Source organism: Perca flavescens, chromosome 18 (genome assembly GCF_004354835.1).
Source record: "Perca flavescens isolate YP-PL-M2 chromosome 18, PFLA_1.0, whole genome shotgun sequence".
Taxonomy (NCBI): Eukaryota; Metazoa; Chordata; class Actinopteri; order Perciformes; family Percidae; genus Perca; species Perca flavescens.
In genome coordinates, this window is record NC_041348.1 from 13,589,853 (window position 1) to 13,614,341 (window position 24,489).

Below are 24,489 nucleotides of genomic sequence, written 5' to 3' on the forward strand. Positions count from 1 at the left end.
ACACACAGCCCTGACATACTGATTATGACATGCACGTATGTGGGCACAAAATGACAAAGACACAATGGCATCACACACACAAATGCAGAAAACTGCCCCCCCGCTCTCCCTTGGAATTATTATCCCCCTATATCTACCCATCAGTCCATCTCATTTTTCAGTCACTCCTGTCTGTCTGTCTCTCAGCAGGCATCATGCTGTGCTCTCCATTCACTCTGCGAATTCTCACTGCTCATCTCTCAGAGACAGATGGATGTCCCTCTAACTGCCATTCTCCTCGGCCTCCTCTCATCCCCTCAAGGTTAAACACAGAAAAGGACAACGGGCATTAGCATGGTTCAAAACACAAGGCATTTGCTCACAAACACACATCTGCACCGTCATCTAAACACCTTTCATTTTCCTATTATCACTCCATGCATCTTCACATTAGCACCGACACATTCTACCATGCATCAGCACCTTTACAATATCACGGCCACTCACACATGTCCATTCTTTGGCGGGAAGAAAAGGCGTCCTAAATGCTGCTCTCAACCTTCAGCCTGACCTCAGAAAATAATTCACATGCACACACGCAGGCGCTGAATGCACAAACAAAACAGGCATGTGCACTTGCACACTCATGCACATACAAATACACACAGACGGTCCTTAGGGCCGCAGCCCTAGAGAATGGCCTTGCCAGTTCTGGCCATCCAACCATTAAATCTGGCATTCATGAATGGAAATCTATTCAGGTTTCGACCAGAATTTATAAAGCAAATTTGATAAGGGTCATTCACATGTTGATTCACATGCTGACAGCCAGGTTTTTACAAGGCACGTCATGATTGTTTTTTCCTCACCAAACAGTTTAAATATGAACAGCGGGGAGCTCACATTTAAAAAGATTGCATTTCTGTTTCTCTATAAATAATGGCAAGCTTCTAATCAGAGTTACAAAGTGTGGATGGTAGCTTGTGTGTTTGAATTTGTGTTTATGCTTGAATGTGTGTATGTGTGAGGGTGCGCAGAATTATTTGTGTCTACGTTAGCAGGTTGGAATGATGGATGTGTTGGCTGTAAAAGCTTCATACCTGAATCTGTCAGGAAGCCCTGGAGGAATTGTCGAGAAAATCCGACGACAACACAGCTGCGTTTAATTTTACATCCTTGATAGCAACAGCAATGCTCATTTCTCCACATCACACAGAGGGGAAACACATTGCTTAGCGAAATGACAAGAAACACATGCACAAAGTCGACGTCTGTGTGTGGGGAGACGTAAAAACTAAATTTCAGGCCAGCTGCCCACAGACAGTCTTGTCTCAATTCACAAACTCTCCATTTGAGAGCTGCCTACTCATATTTGAGCAACAAAAGAAAGGAAGGGAACAACCGGCGCAGAGTATCTTTCTATTGTTGCAGCAGATATGTCACAAACTGGTGTGTTTGTTGAGGACAGAGTGGACTGAAGTGGCCAGGGAAGACAGGGTATTGACCTGCATTTGAAGACGTGTTGCGGACCCTTAATCCATAAAAAGGATCTTGTCAGCAGGGTGATGTGATGCCAGTAGCCGCCTGCTGGGCCGGCTGTGGAGATGGCCAAGCCCTGGAAGGCAGTCTGGCTGGTGGGACAGTATGGCCAGAGAAACTACCATCTGCTGGGGAGAGATGTGTGTTTTCACACACACAGCCCCCTTTGGCAACAGCACTTTGAGAGTGCTTCTCAAGGACTGGAGAGGAGGCTGAACAAGCTGAGATAGGCAACGATGAGGCCACAAGGTGACCCTGCAAAACACGCATTTTTATTTTAAAGATTATTTTTGGGGGCTTTTTCCCTTTATTAGAAAGTGGATAGATATGAAAGGGGGAGAGAGATGGGGAATGACACGCAGCAAAGGGCAGCAGGTCAGATTCAAACCCTGCGCCGCTGCAGGACTCAACCAACATGGGTTGAACGCTCTTACCGGGTGAGCTAGAGGCCGCCCAAAAAAACACGTTAAATTAACTGAATGTTGCAGCACCAAATCAATGGGTATTTCATGAACATGTGCATGCACACACACACACACACACACACACACACACACACACACACACACACACACACAAACAAAGAGCAACTAAAGGTCTGCTGAGCTCTAGCCTCGAGACTTGCTTATCCTCTTTCAATTTTCCTTTTCTCCTCACTACAAAGTATCACATCAGTAAAAAGTTGCCAGAGGAGCAACACAATTTACATGTGCACAGTTTTAAACACATAGTAAACTTTGTGAAACGGAAGTAGATAGGATTAGGCAACACAAATACTTAGGGTTAGTAAAACATCAGGGATTTGCCTACTAAAATGAGGACGTAACGTGATGTAACAGACGTCATTGTGTCACAGACTAAGGTCCCTAAAACTTCCGCAAATTTCAAAATGATAGTTGACTTTTAGTTTCACCCGGGACACAAACCGTGGTCTCCAGAGTACAAGTCCTGTGTTTGTTTGATTAATTTGGCACTCTTACACTTGTCACCTCACTTCGATGTTGGCTCTTGCGATGATTACTACAGCCGCAAGAGTTTGCCGCCTGACAAGAAATGTAATTGTAGGTCGGTATGAGCTGTTTGCACAATCGACACATATGGTCGTTTTCAGGATGAGGACGGGCTGGTCATGGTAGTTATTTCAAAGTGTGGGTTAAAAAAAGTAGTCCAGTTCAAATCCATTCTGGGCACTGCAACCTGAGCCTATCCACACCGCCTCTATTTGTGCTTTCACTCTTACCTTTTTAAGGTCAATCTCAAACCAGTTAATGGAGAGTGAAAGTGGACTGTAAAATCATCTGTCTGCACCGGTGTTGACTCACCAAATCCACTAGCATTATCACCCAGGGTTCGATATGTATCAGCTGATATAAGCTTATCACAGATGTACCTATATGACCGTATATGTCAGCCGATAAGGAACAAGAAATGCCAGTACAGAAATGCCAAAGATATGTTTGGTGTACATAATCTGTCAACTAAAGAACTGACAAATTAAGTATTCAGCTGTAAAACTCAGTACATGTCTTGGTTACAATAATAAAAAAAAAAAAAAACCCTTTGGATCTTTTAGACATTTTTATGTTTATGTAAACAAAAATAGGTTCATATTCAACTCTCAAATATCTGCATCATCATGTAAAAGTCTAATTTGTCTTGCAACTTTCCAAATATTAGTTTGGTCATGCTCACAAATCTTTGCTTCGCCTTTTTATGGTGCATTTAGACTAAATTATCAGAACATAGGCAGACATTAAAGCCAAAGAAGAAAAAAAGCCACTTTAATATGGAAATATGCTGTAAGCTTGTTTCCATGCAGCATGACACTCCGTAACAGCACAGAGGAGTGATCCGTTTGAGAAAGTGCCAAAGACAATGAAGACATTGTTCTAAAAAAAGGGTTCATTATGGTGGACCTGGTTTGGTTTAGAAAAAGCCAGTTGCCGAGCCAAATTAATTCATTATTAATATGTAGACTATTCATGTTGACATTTTACACTAATTATGTTTTTTATTACCATGAGAATGCAGGTAATTTCAAAATCATGATATATGTCTATAAACAATGTGTCTAATATATACAGTTATATTGCCCACCCTCGTCATCTGGTGCGTGTGTTGATCCCAAAATTGCATTTGCATCAGCGACAGCTCATCAGGTCCAGGAGAGCAATACCGATGCCACAGTGAGATCAGTGAGATCAGTGATAACGTTCCTGACTGTTTATTAGCTCATCAGCCCGTCCCAGAATTAGAATAAAAACAAAACTGCTTTTGGCTTTTAGAGCTTATACAGCATCTGTAGCGCTCGGTTCTAATTCATTTAGACATCAGTGATGTTTTGTTGGACTTTAGAGTATTTCCCATTAAACGGTGATGTCTGATTTATTTTGATAATCACTATCTCTCATGTCCAAGCTAACTTGACATGTCATTTAAGTATGTTGATCCCAAAAAAGTTCTAAATCTCTTGATCCCACAACTGCAATGACAGAAGTGACTGTTCATCAACCTAATGAGAATGCTACCAATTTATACAATGTTTTAATGAATCCTTAATTTACTTTGTCACACACTGATAATTATGTCATTTAAGCATCTCCCAATTTAGTTTTAGACTGCCTATAGATGTATTTGGTTTAGTTTGTTTTGACTACAAATTCACAATAAGAAGTGACTTTTTGAGTTGATTTACTCAGGACAGAATTTCTTGCTCTTAGAATTATCTTACTGATATATCCTTACACATATGATATAAAAAAAGATCTAATAGGCTTTGGTATCTGGTTTGATACAGTAGGGCAAACATGGTAGCAGCCTGTCTAGAATTTAGAATTGAATCCTTGATTGTTTTATAAAGTACAGACAATGCTCTGCAGCCTTAAATGTGACACATTAATGAGTATTTAAACATTATATACATTTAAGGAAGGTGGTGGATTTTGTTGTGATAGTTACCATTGTCAGCTCCAGACGTATAACACATCAATGACTTTGTGATATTTATTGCAGCGATTGCCTGCGGTGAGTGTTCTCTGACTTATTTGCTGCCATAGGACACCTGACACCGTCTCTTTGATGTAAACCTCTCAGTTCTTAAGTCCTCAATTATATGGGCACTTTCACAATGCAGAGGAGGGTTTTATCTGTCAGGGGGGGGCCATCAGAAATGATTTGTTGATGATTTGATTTTCATCCCAGGGAGTATATGGCTGCATAAAACAAAACAGGCTGAGCACAGAGGCAACCTGATGATGGAGCAGTGACATAATCTCTTGGATGAAAGGAGAAAACTCTGGGAGAAACTTTCCGAGCCAATCTGATAAACTCTGATTCATATGTGATTCCGTTTGTGTGTGTGTGTGTGTGTGTGTGTAATGTTTTCTTGAAAGTTAAAATTCACATTTGTTTTGTTTGTAAGGCTTTCGCTAGTTAAGGCATCTTTTTTATCCACCTGCAAGAAGTTCCTGCAGTTTCACATTCAGGGTGTTGGGATCCTCTGTTATTTCATAGATGAAAGCCTAGTCCCACACCACCTTTAATCCTCAAGCTTTGTAATAGCAGTCAATTTCAGAGTATGAAAGTCAATTTCCTCATGCATCATGTCGCGTCTGAGCAAGTCGTATATCAAAACAGCTTTTTTCTTTACAGATGGTAAAATTGCCTACCTATTTGAGTATTAACCTTCAAAGTATTTTTTCGCATCGCATTGGTTTTTTTATCGCATCGGTAAATTCAGTAATGAGCTACAAGCAAGATCAGATGCTCTTCTGCCTCCTGTGCCAGTCAGGTGAAAAGCACCTTGGGAAAACAAATATATTTTCCTTATAATGGCCAAACAGGCAGCAATGTCCCTCTTGCTAAATTTGTGTTGACCACTTTGAATCAGTGTATTTTAAGTAATGGTTTCCAACTCTTTTGCCACCAGCTTTGTCCTTGGCTGCAGCAAAGAAGGAATTTACACAACAATTGAGGCTCTTTACATATTGTATAGCTCTAACCTATACTTAAGTATATATCCTTTAGTGTTCTCAGACAAGATATTAAGGGCCCTATCTTGCACCTGACGCACCTATGCTTGTTACACACACACACACACACACACACACACACACACACACACACACACACACACACACACACACACACACACACACACACAGGGAAGCGCAGTGGCACACAAACATGCAAAAGATTACAAATAAAAATATTATGGTGCAAATCTGCCATCATAATAGCAATGCGCCAAGGTACAAATGCGCCTGGCTTTTAAAGGGAATAGATGACACTGATTGGTTTATTGCATGTTACGCCCAAAACACACCTATGAATTAATGAAGACACTAAGTACAACCCTTTTGAACCATGCGCCTGGTGCACAGACCCTTTTTTCCGCCGCCAAACTAGCAAAAGTGGATTTGGACACGCCCTAAACGCACCTGTGCCATGCGCTTCATGCCGTGCGATTAGATCGTTAAAATAGGGCCCTAAATCTTAATATTAATCATATTAATAAATACCGTAGCCTAAAATATATTAATGAATCAATAAATTATGCAATTTGAAAAATCACTAAAACTTCATCATTCCTTCCTTTTGATGTAACTATGAAAAAAAATTGTATTTAAAAAAATTACAAAGTCATTTTCATGGAGTTGCCAGTCACTGCCTCACCTTTCAGTGAATCACATACCCTCAGCCTCTTTTAGCAAGACCAAAAAATGCAAACCAAATTAAGCCAGCTAGCACCTGTTGGCTAGAGCAACAATAACATCAAAGTTATTCTGAATTAAATAACTAGAGTACACAGACATAGTAACTAACCTCTGCATTTATTTAGCTTAACATGGCTGCACACGCTACCTAATTAGCAGCTAACTATCATGGTAGCTTAAATTATTACTCAGCATGAAGAGTCAATGTTAGCAGCAGAGGCTAGGTGGTTAATTTAGAGTTATTTCAGCAGTGGTCTCGCTTTGCCAGGCCTTCCTCCAACACGGCGCTGCGGAGGAGAGTCTGGTGAGTCCATACAGCCTTCTGGGATGGGAGAAAAACATGCTCTGGTTTATTGGCATTTCTTTAAACCAATCACAATCTAGGGCGACGCTAAGCGCTGTAGGGAGCAACGGTGCTGTACAGAGCAACGGTGCCTCTGCAAAAGAGCCTTGGGAAGGAACTTGTTTTGGTGGAACGTGTGTACGTTCAAAAGTTGTTTTAGTCATACAGCAGAAAACTCAGATTGGACAGATAGTATAGCTAGCTGTCTGGATTAACCCTACAGAGATATGAGAAATGGTTAACCATAGTCCTCATAAATCGACCAGAGTTTAAAATGCCAACACAAAGGAAACCCAAGGCAACAGATATCCGGCCTAAATGAGTGAAATCCGGCGGAATTTCCGGTGGCAACAGAGCAATCCCAGAAGTGGAACATCAAGGATATAGACTACTTCAGCAGCGGTTTGGAGTATTTCTCTTTGGTTGTTGCAGCCAGCAGGAGCTAGCTTGTTAGCTGACAATTGCTAAAGGTGATGGTCATTAAGTGACATTATAAAGTAAAATGTGTCAAGATTTCTATGATGAACACTCTAATTATTCTGAAAACTAGAATGATGAAATAACACAGAATAATGTGTTGAGTTAATCACATTATTCCACTGTTTAGTTATTTAATTTATTTTACTCTATTTATTCATTTGATTATGTCGTAATGTCGTCCTCATCTATATGTTATACTGAGCGTTTTAAGTGCTCCATATATCTGGCCATGCAGTCATGTGTTCTCACCTCGCACCACGATGGTGGTGGACTTCTTGGCAGGATTTCCAACGTTGTTGCTGGCCACGCAGCTGTAGACCCCCGCCTCATCTGAGGTGATGGCTGGCAGTGTGAGCGTGCCCCCTTTCACCACGCTCCTTTGTGGCAGGCTGTCATTAGTGCTGACCCAGGTGAGAAGAGGGGGAGGCTCTCCACCTGTGGTGATGCACACCAAGGAGACTGTCTGGCCAGGATTCACCACGATAGGATCCTCCACCAACAGCTTGATGGATGGGGAGGCTGTGGACGAAGAGTGCATGGAGTCTTAGGAAGACTGGCGGAAGATCGACAACTTTGGCAGTTATAAAAGTTATGTCAGTTCACTTCATCCACCAGTTTCCATGTCTGTCCTACTACATTTATTAAGACACCTTTATAGAATTTAGCTGGTTTCATATCGCAACCTACTCAATGATATCAAAATCACTGCAACAAGAGTCATGTTGGGTATAATATGATTATAAAATGATTACACAGAAAAGTGAATACTCTTAAGTACCTGTCTTATTGGTGAGTCTGAAGATAACACTGCGGTCATGGATCCCACACACATTTCTGACGGAGGCGATGCAGCTGTAGTTGGCGTAGTCCTGAGGACGCAGGTTCTTCAGCTTCAAAATCTTCGTTTCCCCCTGCAGCTCAGACCAAACCAACACTGGTATGCAAATGTGTGCAAAAATATCAACATAATCAAGTAAAAGAAATGCAGAAAACTAGGTACTAGGACAATGACAAAGGCCAAACAGCTCCAAAGAAAGGTCAAAGAGATGAATATTTATGCAGTTTTAATGAAGCCCAAAATGAAAAGAAAAGCTAGCAGAGTTCAAGAATATTACTTCAAAATTACCATAAAAAAAACCTGATGGTGATAGTTTAGAAGGAAATAAATGTGTCAACTTAATACCACCACATGGATTACTTTCCAGTCAATGGCCCTGCAGTATTTTCACCATTCAGCCACAGCAATATGGATGGGCTCAGCAGGGGATCCTTCCACAGAAACGGCTATCTCACTTATAATGTGTTTTTGATTCCAGCTGGGCCTGTCAACCACAGTCCCGCCAAAAAGGCTATGAAGAGAATGTGAACCTTTGATCTGGTTGACAATGTGTGTGTGTGTGTGTGTGTGTGTGTTGGGTTAGACGGGAGTTTGCAGATTAAAACATGACTCAGACACACTCTGCGGCAGTCCAAACAACATGCCAATAACTCACGTCCTTCATATCCAATGAGACTCAAGGATAATTTAATTTTATTAGCCTAGCCATGGACCCCACACTCTTCTTCCTTTTCTTTTTTCATCTCCTCTGCTTCAGAGCAGATATCAGGAGATGAGGTCCGTGGTATTCAGAGTGCAAGCTCTACTTACAGCAGGGGGAGGCAGATTGGAAGGAAAATCTATTTGGAAAATGCAAGGGGCAGAGAAAGCAATGGAAAGGACAAACACATTAAACCGAATTGGAATGGGGGATTGATGGCCGTATCGATGGAAAGATTGAAAGTTAAAGTACACGAGAGCTTCGGGGACGGGACTTATGGCTAACAGTAAAGGGCAAAGAAATTATGAAGGAGTGCAGTGTCACTGTCAGGTGAAAATCTCCTGTTTTGTTTTGACATTACATTACATATTTGAGAGATTAAATTCTTGTCTTTGGGAACATACTGTATAATCAAAACCAGCTTGATGAACTTAAAATGCACAGCAGTAAAGATACAAAAGAGGGCATTTTTCATGCTAGCAGCAGGAAAACTACTAACTTGACCACATGGGGGCAATGAAAATGAGTGCGGAAGCGAAAACAAAGGGCTATAGAAAAATGTGACGTGGGCCTCAGCTGGTTGATAAGCAATACGTTGCTAACTGAGCTTTAAACGTTTAACTCCTCAAGAGCTAAACAACATGCTCAAAGAAAATCACACCCCAAAAAAACATCCCACTCCATCATAAACATCAAAACATAACTACTATAAAGAGGTGGGAATCTGACAAGGGGTGAGAAATGGCTCCATTATACCTTCGATAATTGTGCTATTCTCTGGCACTTTGTGGGGAGAATTATAGAGAGAGAGGTGGAGGAGAAAGTAGCAGACAGCACAAAGGACAAGAGTTTCTACAGTAAAAGCGTAGCTCTGGGCCTCACTTAATTATGATCTGGTTCTCTGTATAGAGTTTGAAATGCCACCTCTGCATTTCTACAGTAACAGTGGGAATATAAAAACATTTGGTAGACTGTAAAAGGTGCAAGGGGATGAAGTTGAAATGAAGAATAATCGAAAGAGGATGGTATAGAGGCTCAAGAACTTAATTCACAAATTTTTCTGGCAAATAGAGGCCTGGTTGCACTCTAACGGACTCAACTTTACCGCCATAGGCACGATTTTGGTTTAGTTATACATTTGTAACTCAATAGTCTGAGTAGGTGTCAGGCAAGTTCAGACATATTGGTGAAAAATAATGTTATTAGCCATTTATATGAGCAAATTACTAGGAGTTTAGTAAGGATTTATTTGGGGTTGGACTGTCACAAAGCTAATCTCTGGGTTTGGGTTGTGCTCATATTTTCAGACCCAATTAAAGCTTTAATAGAGGGCAGGATGAAGGAGCAGAGAGGTATGGAGAGCCGGATGGAGAAGGGAAGAGTGTCTGATGAGGAAAGTTGCGCAGCTTCTTCAGCCTCCTTCACCCACTTCATTAGTCCCTAGCCATCTTTCTCCATTTGGGCAAACATCAATTTCACTTCCTTTCTCCCTCTATCTCTGTTCCTTAAGCCTCTTTTCCTCTCTCGCATGTCTTTTTCAATTTCTTACAGATTTCCATTCTCTCTGCCGCCTGGTTCAACATCCAAATCACATTCAACTCAATCAATTCAAAAACTACAATTCCCTTACTAGTGACAGAGCAATCTCATGCACTTCTTTGTTGACTGAGCAAGATCCTTTTTCAGACGAAAAGTTTCTCAATTTCCAAATTTTAAAGAAAATCCACAACTGAGGGAACTGATTGTGAAGAGAACCCAATCTTTCTGTGTCTGCAATAACTCAATATGCATGTAACTTTGTAAAACGGGGTTAGTGAAACTGCTGTTGCTATTCACAGGGTTAATCAGTATAGCTTTTACTGTCCCATAGCTTTTACAACAAGGAGTGGTGTTAGGGTTTGGGGTAGGGTTATGAAAATGATAAACAGTCCTAATGCTTATAACTCCCAATACATAAAGGCAAATGAAATTGCAAGACTATTATTACATTATATCCCATTGCAATATGTGTCCTTTATAACAAGAAGTGATGGTTCATCAATTACTGGTGCGAAAGTGGCTTACTCATCTGTTGTAAAAAAATCCACGATCTCTTCTCCTTCTTTTGGTTACACAAAGAAGGGTGCACTGTCGGAAAGAGCTTCAGCAAATGTAGCTTCTGACGAACATATATTTTGCAATGCCTTCAAAAGCTTATTACTGTATGGGTGTTGTGCATCCTCTATTCTGTATAGGCCTATTTATACTGCCTTTGTAGTGTGCAGAGGGGGAAGGCAAAAGTTACATGTCTTTATGACAGCCAGCATAAACAGGATTGCCAAACTTTTATATTAGACTTTAAGCCTTTACCTGTGTGGCATTCAGTGAATAAAATACATTGTTACATCTATTATTGTCTCTGATTTGATACTTTCATCCACATCATGTTGCTTCTTTCTTACCTGAGTGAAAAAGGGCTCATAGATCTCCACTCCCTTGTCCGAGCCCTGCGTCAGGACCTCTCTCCCGCGATGCCAGCTGTAGCGGACAGGCGGGTTGGAATTGGCAACGCAGCGTAGAAACACAGTCCTCTCATAGTAGAACTGTTCCTTAGCTTCTCCTATACTCTGGTGCACCGTCACCACCGGGTCATCAAGGTCTGCGAGGGGAGCACACACAAGCAAGGAGAAAACTATCAGCAACCGTGAGTTGTTCAATTGACAAATGAGTAGAAGCCTCCTCGGATCAATCAGTCACACAGAACACGTTTCTCGCGTGAATATATATTTGCTTTGCTGTGGTAGCAATAATAAACAGGTATATCAGGTATACAATCTTTATATTCACACAAATTCAATCTTCCCTGTCTTGATTGTGGTTAAAGGTCTGAGCGAAAGGGTCAGCATCCTCATTGCTTTAGCAGAGCCAGTTATCAGCATGCACACGGGGGTGGATGTGTGAAAGAAGGTGAGAAGCCCACTACTTGAACTACTTAAGTCAATAGGATGCAGCCCAAGGGCACATTGACTTCCCAGTCAATGAGCGAGTTGCTATGTGTTCCAAGTCAGACTCCATTGTAAGCTTGTGCGAGGATGACAAATAGCGTGCACAAAATGGTATTTGATGTCCGACGCTTCAAAGAATAATGTTTTGGCTGGCCTCCGCTCTGATTTAGGCACTCTGTGATTTGACACATCTGTTACTCTACCCACTTCCCAACAGATCTGAGGGAAGTTTTACCCCAACGCACGACAGTTGGTTATTTGACAAAGTGCTTGTGGTTGATTAAATGGATTCAAAGTTAATCATCTTACCCGGCTATCCCATTAAGCCTTGGCAAATGGTGTTCATCATAGCTGTGGTGTCTTTTAGCATGCTAATACTCCCCTTTTTAGATTATGTCCATTTGCACGCTCAAGGAACGTGGGGAGCTAGCTGTTTCCCTTTCATCTCCATCCGAGATGCAATCAGTTTTTATCACGAGCAAAAAGCCAATTTAAGGGAGAGGATGAGAGAAGCTAATGCAAGTTATCCCTCATGCAAAACTATTCACTGATAAAGGCTGACCTATTGCATATAAAGCGGAAAGTGATTGAGTGTATTAATGAGTGAGTTAGTGCATCAGTGAGTGAGCAACAAGGTGGATGATTGAGTGATTGAGACAGCCGTTGTGTGAATATGTGAGTGAGTGAGGGCAAACCACTTACAGTAAATGAATACCCAAATCTTTAACGATTATAAGCCTCCAGAGAAAAACTACACATGCCTTAGGTATTATTAATGGATGAATTCATCGCTTTTAATTCAGTAGCTGTGGCCCACCTCTGGATTTGCTGAGGATCAGGTCCTAATCAAGGTGCCTGTGGGCCACAGTGCGCAGCATCCAGCCTTGATGCACCAGCCAGAGAATGCTGATTCCTCACTTTCATTAAAGACATGTTCTGCCCTACAGCCCCTTAATCAAAATCTAGCAGCGGTCAATACTTCATCCAGGATCCATTACAGTGTCTCAGGTAAGAGCAATTACCTTTTTTTTTTTTTTTTTTTTTTTTGGGTGGGGAGGGGAGGCGGGGTGACAGTGCTCCTGAAAAGACAGGGCGATTGCGGGACCATTTTATAGGAGCAGATTGCTAAGTAAATACACTGATTCATTATAGGGAGGAGGAGAGTATGAAACCTACATCTTATCTCCGACTTTTCCTAGCTTCCCCCTCCTCTGTTTCCTGCTTCAAACAGTCAATTTACCAGCTGTGGCAGAAATGGAGTGATTCATTGACAGCTTTATCAACCTTGGGATACATGTGTCTTTGAACACAGGACCTGATAGGAGGTTGTCTCTCCTTGTGGTGACAAGAGTGTGAGCGTGTGTTTCTGTACATTTGTGTATTAGGTAAGGAGCGGTTTGAGCTATTAATAGGGCCGCAATGATATGCAGAGAGGAAGTGGATGCTAGGAGCGCAAAGAGATAAATATGGAAATATGGAAATGTACGCACTGGATTAAAATTTGATGAATTTCAAACAAAATTCCACCTCCACCATCAGTCTTTCACCCGTAAGGATGTTGTGCGTGTGTGTATGTGTGCGTGTCACTCTAGTGCAATTAGCTTCTGAAGTCACGCTTGACTGATTGTGAAGCTTAAATCCCCGAGCCCAGAGGAAAACTGCGGTGTACAGGCCGCCTGCGCCAGAGTTGTTAGGGTTTGTAATTGCAGGTTTATTGGTTCACAGGCCGGTAAATCTGCCCGTGTACAGCTAAACGCTCCAGCGAGCTTACCTTAGCATCACTCCTGCTCACTCCCACCAACCATGACAAGTCTCAAAGCTTTGGGTTTCTCTTATATTAAGACATGAGGGCTGGGGCAGCATAACGCACAGTGCGTGAGTGAGGAGGTCTCACAAGACAAGCTGAAAACATTCAGTTTATCTCCAATCTTTTAATTCTCTAAACCAAAGTGAGAAAAAACTCAAACAAAGGATATTCCCAAAAGGTATCTTGATATTCCTGTTTGAATAGCAGAATGGAGGTTTCTGCTTTATAGGCCTACCAAAACATTTGTTGGACAAATAGGCACAAGTGAGTGGTTTGGATAAAAGAGTAGATGAGGATTGAAGAAGGCACTTCATTATCACATCAAACCATAGCTCCTTCCTTTCATGTCCCCTACTCTCCCCAAAAAGGCAGACACCACATTACCTCACTCACACACATTACCTCACTCCACCCACGCACGCACGCACGAACGCACACACGCACACACACACAACCTTGTACAGACCCACACACACCTTTTTTGGGCTGTCTCTCGGGTGTTAATCTAATGCAAGTTTTCTATTTTTTTTCTTGGCTTTGATGTCTTTCACTCTCTCAGGCTGATCTGTCGAAGTCACCTGGGAAGAACACACCTATCTGGCTCCCAGGCTGTCAGCCATGAGCGACAGAGGCCCGCAATTAATTTCACCTAATCACCGCCCCAGCTTGATTACCAGCGGGAGTCGCTGACCTGAATGACATTTGTGCAACGTCTTTCATGAGTAAAAAACAGACGTGTTATGTCAAAGATAAGCAATTTGCTTTTATTTTTGTGCCAAGGGACAGCGGGAGAGAGAGAAGGGGTCGTGGTCAGAAGGAAACAGAGACAAAAGGAGGAAAAGGAGGAAAGAGAGCATGTAGAAACTTCTAAATGGCTGCTATTTAGATGCAGGGTGATGCAAGGTGGTGATACTGTAGCGCAGCTGTCTCCTGCCACCACTCATAATGACTGGGGTGACTTGCTCTCTTTCGAGGTTTAGGGTTAGGTTTTTTTTTTTTTTTTTTTAATATGGGCATGAGGCATAAGAGATTAGGGAAGTTATTACTTGGCAGGCTGCCCTGTGAATGACCTCACCGCCAGCTTTCTTTTAAGATGGACTTTAAAAGTAAATCCTTAAAAAGGTAAAAACCACTTCCATATGAATAGGAAAGCAAAAGGTTGTGAATTTAATGTATGCTTCTTTAGACATTCTCCAACCAGAGTAAAATGTATTTGTTAAGGCGAATACTGAAGTTTGTGTGATTTTTTTTAAATTATCACTGGTAGCCCTTTTCAACAGAAGCCTTTGATAAATAAGAAATTGAGATAATGGTCAGTGAGGGTTCAACATGACATATTTCTATGTTAAGGCATAATGTGTGGGATTAATGTACTGTAAGAAGACCTTACATTTGCAATGTGCAACATCACTATACAATGTGTAAACACACTACATCAAATAAGACACATGCGCAAATAAAGCATGATGGGTATGGTGTGTAATTTGAGTTTGCGGTATGGTGCGCTTTATTGCGTTTCATTTATGTGGGCCAAAAGGTTAATAAGCCACAGTGGTGATATATAACATCCATCTCACATGGGGGCCTCTGATGGAATATGTGAATCCAGCATGTAATTTACTGTCAACGCATTTCCTTTCCCTCCATCTCTCAACCAGTTGGCAACAGTGACCTCTATCTCATGGGTCCACTCCACCATAAGCAGCTCCTGCTAGCTGTATCTATTTGGTGTCAGCTGTTGCTTCCTACTAAAGTGTGATTGTGGTGGTGGATGGATGTGTTTGGAGGGTGGGCGAGGGGTATGATGCATCTATTCCTGCAATAAGTCCACTCTGACGATGGCGCCTGTGTAACAGAGATATCTCAACAAACTGAATAGCATTCTGCGAGACATAAGAGACAAGTGTGCTGCACTGCTGTCAGTGCTGTCAGGGGGAGGAGGGGCTTATTAGGTCTGTGTGGATAATCTGAATGTGGCAGAATGTGACATACTGTATGTATGTTGAGAAACACATAAATAGTGACTGGACACATATGGTCATATAATAAGAAAGCTGAGTGCATCTTACCACATAATTGAAATGGTAATGTAAACACTGCTCGTGATCCAGCGTTGATTGGTATCCCATGATTGTTATAATATTTTATGACTGATTATTATGTACATCTAAGCTTTGGAATATAGCTGTGCTGCTAGATCATCTAAGTAATAGTCTTCTGAAATCAACACATGCATGTGTGTGCATGTAGTATGTTGACATGCATACTCAAAAACCAATTACTGCGAATAACCAGATGAAGGTATTCATTTGAAACATTGAGCATATCATATGTTTCCTATTACATTTAGCCACTGCTTGTCTACAGAAATGTTAGAGCTGGCCCTCTTGCAAAATTAGCTGTTAGGGTCTTGGTCAACTTGTAAATGTTATAGATTAATTATATAGTTAAATGTTGATGGTGATATCTACCTTAAAAGGTCTAGCGTTGAGATCATATATCGCAATCAACTCTCTCGCACCACGCAGTTCAAAGTACGTATTACAGCTATGGTAGCCTTCACACTTCAAAAAGCCAGTCTCTTGCTCTTTTCAATATCATTTTTCTTTTTCTGGGCGAAGAAAAAGACTCCTGTTCCTGAAATTTGGATTTTGAATATGTGTGGTCCTCCATGTTTCCTTCTTCAAACTTGCCGGGGCTGGGAAGCTACGATACCCATTACCTGTGAGTTTATCATGTGACAGCGAAAACGCTGTGTCCCTTACCGCTGTGTCCCTTACGCTAACGTATTTCAAGATGGTGGATGAATATGGAGCGTCTACCCCAGTTCATGCAAATGCAAATGTAAAATTTCAAGCCAAAACAAATACTTGGAATTGATGGTGGTGGTAAATATTCATGAAAAATAATTGCCATAAAATAATTATGGAAAATATTTGCCTTCTTGTGTTCCTATGAACCTCGCGGTGATGACAACAATCCAGAAAGTCATTGCTCCCAGCCAAGAAATAGTCCCACACAACTTGTCATTTCTACAGTTTTGTTTCAAATACGTATTAAAGAAATTACATATAATATGTTTATTAGTGAGCTTTAGAGGTGCTTGTAGGCAGACTGCATTACACAGCCGAGCTAGTTGTTTCCCTCTGTTTTCAGTCTTTGTGCTAAGCTAAGCTAACTGGCCACTGGCTGTATATTTACCATATAGTCATTAGAGTGAAAACGTGCATTACCCAAAATGATTATTGATTATTATGAGTATTCATGATACTGAGAGCAAAATATATATCTTACACATCTGTGGAAATTATTACACATTGTATATCAGTTTTTATCTAAAATGATATAAATAAGACATATCTCTCAAGCCAAACCACATGCAAATGTGACATGTAAATGGACAGATGTATACTATCTGGATGCTGTGTAAAATCACTATATTTAGCCATCTCAGCTAACATGTTTTTATTTATTTACCAAGTAAACTATGTTTTTGTATTTAAATTCCTTATATATAAATGTGTAGATGTATATAAACAGTATAAACGTATTTGATAATGTTTTATTGACACTTTACATGTTTGTTTTTGTGATTTGGACGTAACTAAGATGTTTATGTAATAAAAACAGCAATTCAGCTGAGATGATCTTCGGAAATCTTAATGCATTTATTTTTTTATTGTTTTCTTTTTTTAAAGATTTTTTTTGGGGTATTTTTAATTTTTAGAGAAGCTCTACCAGGTGAGCTACCCAGGCGCCCAATGCATTTATTTTTATGTTTTTCAAATGTATTGTTGAATACATATTTTTGCATTCAAGTTATGGGGTTCAATTCTCCCTATCCAGGCTTTAATATTTGAAGTTTTATAAATTGAAATGTAATCAGTTGGGTCAGTTGCCAGGGGTCGAAACAACTGTTCTAATCCACTGTAAAGGGGCAGACCTTTGAGATCAGCGGTTTATAAAGGCTACTCTTCTGTCCCTGCCAGGAACACAGTGAGGGGGAGTTTGAACAAGTTCGCTTAAGGTTTGTAAAGGGCAACACACCACCCCTGCCATTGCAGATTGGCAAGCCTCTGTGGTACTGTGTAACAAGTCTTGAATTATTCATTAAGCTTCTTCAACATTACTGCATAAACTTGAACTTAAATTTCTTCTTTTTTTTGAGGGGGGAGAGGGGTTGAAAGCTTCTTTCCTCTCTCTCTCTCTATAAAATGTATTTTACTTGACTTACCCCCATCCACCCCACACACACACACACACACACACACACACACCGTCATCAGGCCTGGTTAAGCGTAATTACTGCCAATAAAAGTGGCAATGCAGAATGGAGTCAATGGTGCGATGGTGAACGATACAGCATGCTACACTGTTGGTAGCAGAGTATCCTAAACGGATATACAGGACAACAGTGTTGTTAGTATTGCAAGAAGATAAAGAGGGCGTGTCCCCTTGTGTTACTGCCTGCTAATCAGAATCAGTTTTATTGGCCAAGTATACCTACATACACAAGGAATTTGACTTTGGTAGGTGTTAACTCTCTATACATTCAACAAATAGACGTGTAGTAGTAAAAATGTGTTAAAAATAAAAAAAATAAAGATTATGTGAAGAACGGATCTAAAAAAACATTCCATGTGTGCTATAAACAAACCTCCAGAGCCTAAATATAGACTTTGGATTGCTCTTTTTCCCTTGAAGTTAAAACTATGCAAATAGATGGTGTTTAAGCTCAAAGAGCAGATGATAGCTTCCCTCTAGCCAGATGAAGTCATCCTGCACTTTAACTGTGCTGTCTAAATTGTTGCTTTAAGAGCTGGAGCTGTGTTCAGGAAGCTGCAGCCCACTTAGGACTGCTGCACCTCCATCCTCCTCAGAGACAGTGCTTTTCCAATTATGCTGTCTTTGGAGGAACACTGGGTGCCTGTGGGTGTGTGTACAAGACCAATGTGTGTGTGTGTGTGTGTGTGTGTGTGTGTGTGTGTGTGTGTGTGTGCAGTACACATGGACAATGTGTGTGATAAATGGAGGGGCAGACGTCAGCAGCCTCACAGCAGAGCCTGCAACCCTCCACTTCCTTCCAGTGATGGAGATGAGGATATAATGAGGCCAGGTTCTGCTGTTTGTTTGTGTGTGTGTGTGTGTGTGTGTGTGTGTGTGTGTGTGTGTGTGTGTGTGTGTGTGTGTAGTAATGAATCTGCTCTTCATCCTCTCCCTTTTACATTGGCGTCTGCCTCATCCCATCTCTTCTTTAATTCATCTCCCTAGAAAACAAGCAAGCCACAGACCACTGGTCCAAACAACAACACCTAGAAACCCAGCATTAGAGTTGGAGGAAAAGCACCAGCGACAAGACAGAGTTCTTTTCTGGTTGCAGCCTAATGACCTTTTCCTTTGTTTGGTTTAGACAAAGACCAACTGAGGATGGGATACGTTCTCTGAATGATGATGTGAAAGCATTTTCTTTTAACAAAAAAGTTAACCATTCATATTTCTGTTAACGTAACAGGTTTGTTTGGATTTCAAATGTGATACCTATAATAACCGCATTAACAGTCTTCCCATGTCATATTAATAAAATAGGCTTAAGAGGGATGTGTTGAGTGTAGTAGATGTTTAAAAGAAATTCCACCTGTTGTGTTGTCGTACCTAAGAAAATAAAAAGATATTTTAGTGGTTATTGAGCTGCCTTGTTTTCGACAGCAGGCCGGCTTCCAAGTGGTTTGACCACTTACATGTGTAATGTACGAGCACACACTCTATTTCTTAAAAGACACAATACCAATGCCATTTAAACTTAAATTTCCAACAGTGACCTCATCACATCTAACCAACAGAAACTTTGTCTATATACAAACACAAGGAATTTGACTTTGGTATATATATATATATATATATATATATATATATATATATATATATATGTTGGAGGTGTTGAAATTAATCAAATAATCGATGCATCGAATAGTGGACGATGCTGCATCGATAATCGGCCGGGCCATAATTGATTATTTCTGTTTACAATTTAATGTAGGCCTAACAACATTTCTGTTTACATATTATGTAATGTTATGTTTTGCACATTCAGGAAGTGCCATGTGCTCGCAGGGCTCTAGAGTGCGACCAAAGCCAAAGCCGCCGGTCCAAACTGCTGACTTTATCTACAGTTTTAATTGTTATTAACACAGCTGTATATTGTTAAGTATGAGAGGGAAACCTGTACTGTTACCAGTGTTTCCGCAGTTATTGCGGCCGCCACGGCGAAATACACATTAGAAGTTATTAAATGCAACTAACTTCAGTTCGTTGCGTAATAGCATGTAAGACGGAGCCTGCTGGATCATAGTTCATAAAAATGCAGCGCAGTGACGATACAGACATTTCAGAGCCTACACAAGACGTGTGTAGCGCTGCTGACCCGCCAAAGCGCATTCGACCCGTGCTGGACCCATTCATAATGAGTCAGCCGTCACTCTGTGAGGAGCATACGCTTCAGTCCATCGCATCCCCCTCTCTCCCTCTGTCTCCCTATCTATCCGGGCGTCCTCTCTCTCTTTTAATCAGTCTGTTATTGTTGTTGAAAACAAGTGAAAAAGCTTTCTCAGATAGAGATATATATATATATATATATATATATATATATATATATATATATATATATATATATATATATATATATATATATATAGGCTATTTATTTCAGATAACTTTCATTTACATGTGTTGCAGCTGTATATTTTCAAACTGGTAAAGGAAACCCTGTCTTTGCATTTTATTTTAATCACAATCTGTTTTAATAAAAGAGCTTGTGAAAAGTGGCTTTGACTTAAAACTAAACAGTTAGCCCACTTTGTAAAAAAATACAGAGCTATATATCGTGTATTGCCATTCAGTGCTAATGGCGATGCAAGGAAAAATTTGGGTGCACCTACATTTTGTGCTGGTGCACCTAAATAAAAAAGTTAGGTAAACCAATGCAACCAAGGCAAAAAGTTAGTCTGGAGCCCTGGCTCAGTGCTGTAGTTTTATGTATCCAATTTATTTAGCATTAGAGCACTGCAGAATTTGAAGCTTGAAAAGCTATGAATTAAATATCCTATATGGCTTTAATAGAAAAATGTATTTGACGCATCGTGATACATCGAATTGAATTGCTTACATGACAATCGTAATGGAATTGAATCGGGAGATCAGTGAAGATTCACACCTCTAATATATATATATATATATATATATATATATAGTCCTGCCCTTCTGGCCATTATATTAAACTAAATACTTGAACTGGTATTCCATTGGTTTGATGATCTCTCACTGCATTATGTCCTGTCGCAACATCCTGTTTCAACATCACATCAATTTAAGGGAGAAATGAGAACATCATTCTTTGATGCAGTGTTCTGTATGACGTTACATTTCATAAAATCATAACTGATTCTCTTTATCTCTTCCATTGCCTCATTTCACCCTCCAAATACCTCGGTAAACAACTTCTTGTCTCCTTAGTCTTCTTTGGTAAATCCACACGTACCAAACTCTGCATTCAAACAATATTCTTCACACACTTTTGCCTTACAACAATTCAAAGATGTCTATCCTCATGAGACTTCTTCAAACAACATCATATCATTTGCAGGCAGCCATTAAATACTTTTTTGCTCAATATATCTCAGGTATTTTAAATGAGTAGAGGGCAATATCATTATTATTCCTCATGATTCAAACTGTATAGTCAGGTCTTGCAATTTGTTTGTCAAATTGTTTTCCATATCCAAACATACTGGCAAAAAGATAAATTATAACTAGCAGTCAGTACATCATCTGTGGCCTTTTCTCTCACAGAGAAAAATATATATATATATATATATATATATATATATATATAAAAAGCAGATAAGAATGAAACACACTAGTATGTTCTAAGCTCCTGATGGGGAGAAAAACAGAGGCAAATAAGGAAGTTGACTCGACTACTCTGATTAAGGGCCCCTCCCCAGAGCAAGTCCTTGGAAGAGTAATGGGCAGTCGTGAACTGGCTTTACCTCCATTAACCAAACCAGCAAACATTTACATAATGTACACATAATGTGCTGATTCATTCCGTCCTGATTCAAACAAGGCTCAGATAACTCACCGTGGCTGTATCACACCATTTATCACAGCAGGTCATTTACATCCAAAAGCACTTAAGAGCCTCAGCACATATATCTTTGTCTACATACATCATGGGATCTTTTCAGAAGATTGTATAATACATTACCTCGTATCATAGTATCACATCATTCTGAGATACCAAGATGGCATCCAGCATTTCTGGCACAATACTTAAAGGAACACGCCGACTTATTGGGAATTTAGCTTATTCACCGTAACCCCCAGAGTTAGACAAATCGATACATACCCTTCTCATCTCCATGCGTGCTGTAACGCTGTCTGACGGTTCCATCATTAGCTTAGCCCAGCACAGATCCTGCAGGTAACTGGTTCCAACTAGCCTACTGCTCCAAATTGTGACAAAAGTGACAAAATAACGGCAACATGTTCCTATTTATATGTTGTGATTTGTAGAGTCACAGCATGTACAAAAAACAACGTAACATGAGACACAGCCATCTTCTAACAGTAAACAAACCGGGAACTATATTCTCAGACAGGCTTGCTGCGAGCATATCACTCCGCCCAAGTACTATATTTTTCCGCCTGAGAATATAGTTCTCGGTTTGTTTACAGTTAGAAGACGGCTGTGTCTCATGTTACGTTGTTTTTTGTACATGCTGTGACTCTATAAATCACAACATGTAAATAGGAACATGTTGGCGTTATTTTGTCACTTATTCGGAGCAGTAGGATTACTGGAACCATTCACCTGCATGTTCTGTGCTGGCCTGATGCCGCTGGAGCCGTCAGACAGCGTTACAGCACGCACGGAGATGAGAAGGGTATGTATCGACTTGTCTAACTCTAGGGGTTACGGTGAATAAGCTAAATTCCCAATAAGTTGGCATGTTCCTTTAAAATTGATGATTAGGATGACATGAGAGGTTTTGTATTGCGTGAGTTCAATTTTAAAAAGCATGAAATGAGCTCCAAACGGGTGATATAAGAATTATGATCTATTTCGACATGTTTTGTTTTATTTTTTTATTCTCCCCATGTCTGTGTTTTACAGTCCAAAAAACACTGATGTATAATAAGAACTGGATATAGCATTCGGTGGAGCCCCATTCATTCCTATGAATTAATTAATTACTATGAAGGGAAGTGCATGACTTGCAGGACCTGCACCGGCTACTTCTGGTTTAGCGCTCTGCTAACTTGAATGGGGATTCATGATTTAAACGTGTGGCACTTCAAATGTTGTCGGACCAAATGGATCAAATTCTGATGGTGAAACAAGTCATTTTGCGGTGGATGTGATGTTAAAAAAAAAAAAAAAAAAAAGTATCCACTGATTTACAGATGTCTCTTTCGGGTTGGTGGACAATTAGTCTCTCTAAATGACCTGTATTTGTGAATGTGAGTGGTCCCCAGAGTGTAACCAGCATTTACCCTAAATAGGATAAGCAAGTACAGAGGATGGACTAATGGGTTGATCATCTGTGCCTTTATCCACAAAACTGTCAAAATAAAAACTCTACTGTATATAACTAGGAGATGGTCCACCAGTTCACAATTATATAGTCCTTCAATCCCAGGCATAACTTCACCTATTGAAACTGCCTCCAGCATCCCACTGACCCACTAATCGATAGGCTCCCCTGAGATCATCCCACGCACTTCCCTCTGTACATACCCAAATATGTTACCTAGTCACTTTTAAAGAGCCTCTCCAGGCTATATAATCCAAGCACAGAGTGCAAATACCAGTAATGAAGGGATTAAAGGCGTTAATAATAACCACATCAGCCTCGATTCATATCACCATCTTCCGTGTTTCTATGACTCAGTGTTTTCTCCAAAAACCCTCTGTCCTCTCTTGCTCTACACACACATTTACTCAGGCACCTTGCAGCAGGGCAGCACGAATTGGACACCTGATGAGATAGGAAGCGCCAGTTATACTGACCGACTGGATAAAAGAAAGCCAGCATGGCCGCTAAACAAACACCCTCAGCTGCTGTTTGGTCTCTGAGCTCCTTCATGAACTCCATCATGAACTCCATCGATGGAAGGCAAACATAAAGCAGACACACTTCCTCAAGTCGGCCTCATGCCGCATGCTTCTGCACAGCGTTGCACAGCTGAGGAGGCGTATGCCATGACAAGTTAAGCCTTTGACGTGTGTGAGTCAGGGGCTCACTGGTGGAGAGTGTGTTCATGCATAAGCATACGCTTGAACCCAATGGGCAACCTCTATTTTTGTTTCCCCTCCACGCATGAGCACACAAAGAAACACACACATTCACACGTCTCAAATTTAGATGAACGCTGCCGTTGCCAAAAAAAACAAAACAACTGATTCAAGCTCAGACTCTAGCCCATGTGCCGAAAAACACACACACAGTGTCCTCATTAAAATTCTCTGGATTCTGCACCAGCAGTGTGGAGTAAGTGTAAGTCCTTTCACAGATAACACAGAGAAAGCAGGCTATTGTCTTTTTATAATCCTTCTTTTCAGGGAATGTAGTGAGAAATATCAGGGAGGAGTGAGGATGTGTGTGAAAGCTTCCGTAAACTTATATCTACAGTCCAGTGGGTTGTTTCTCACAATATCACCTGATTCTTATTATTTCACAGCCACTGACAAACTGGCTCTGGCTGGCAACATTAATATCATCTGCACAACATAGCATATGGACAAACATTACAAGTCGTTTTTTCATATAACGTGAACTTCGGGGAACTTAGTTGCATGTTGTTTTTTTTCTTCTTCTCCGCAGTGCATCTCTCAATTTATTCCGTTTTGCCGGGCTTGTTCAGACCAATTTTAAAATGAGTTTTGAAGTGGTCCTTTATCACAACCTGTGCAGTAAATGCTGACCTGGACTGAGTAGGTTTAAGGCACAGCAATTTGTTTTTCCTTACTCCATCAGATGAAATCATTCCGTTTCGCTCTCTCTGAGTTAATTTGACAAACACTATGTTCGGGCACCATTAATTG

The 24,489-nt window shown here is 40.6% G+C and overlaps 1 protein-coding gene across 1 annotated transcript in view; it reads right to left on the minus strand.

The window, feature by feature from the left end:
* Positions 1–24,489, minus strand: part of LOC114573011 (MAM domain-containing glycosylphosphatidylinositol anchor protein 2) — a 186,936-nt gene that overhangs the window by 86,340 nt on the left and 76,107 nt on the right. The window contains exons 4-6 of the mRNA XM_028604875.1: positions 11,036–11,232; positions 7,835–7,967; positions 7,306–7,575 (exon numbers count right to left, since the gene is read on the minus strand). Of these exons, the coding sequence (XP_028460676.1) occupies positions 7,306–7,575; positions 7,835–7,967; positions 11,036–11,232 (600 nt within the window). The remainder of the gene's footprint in view (positions 1–7,305; positions 7,576–7,834; positions 7,968–11,035; positions 11,233–24,489) is intronic.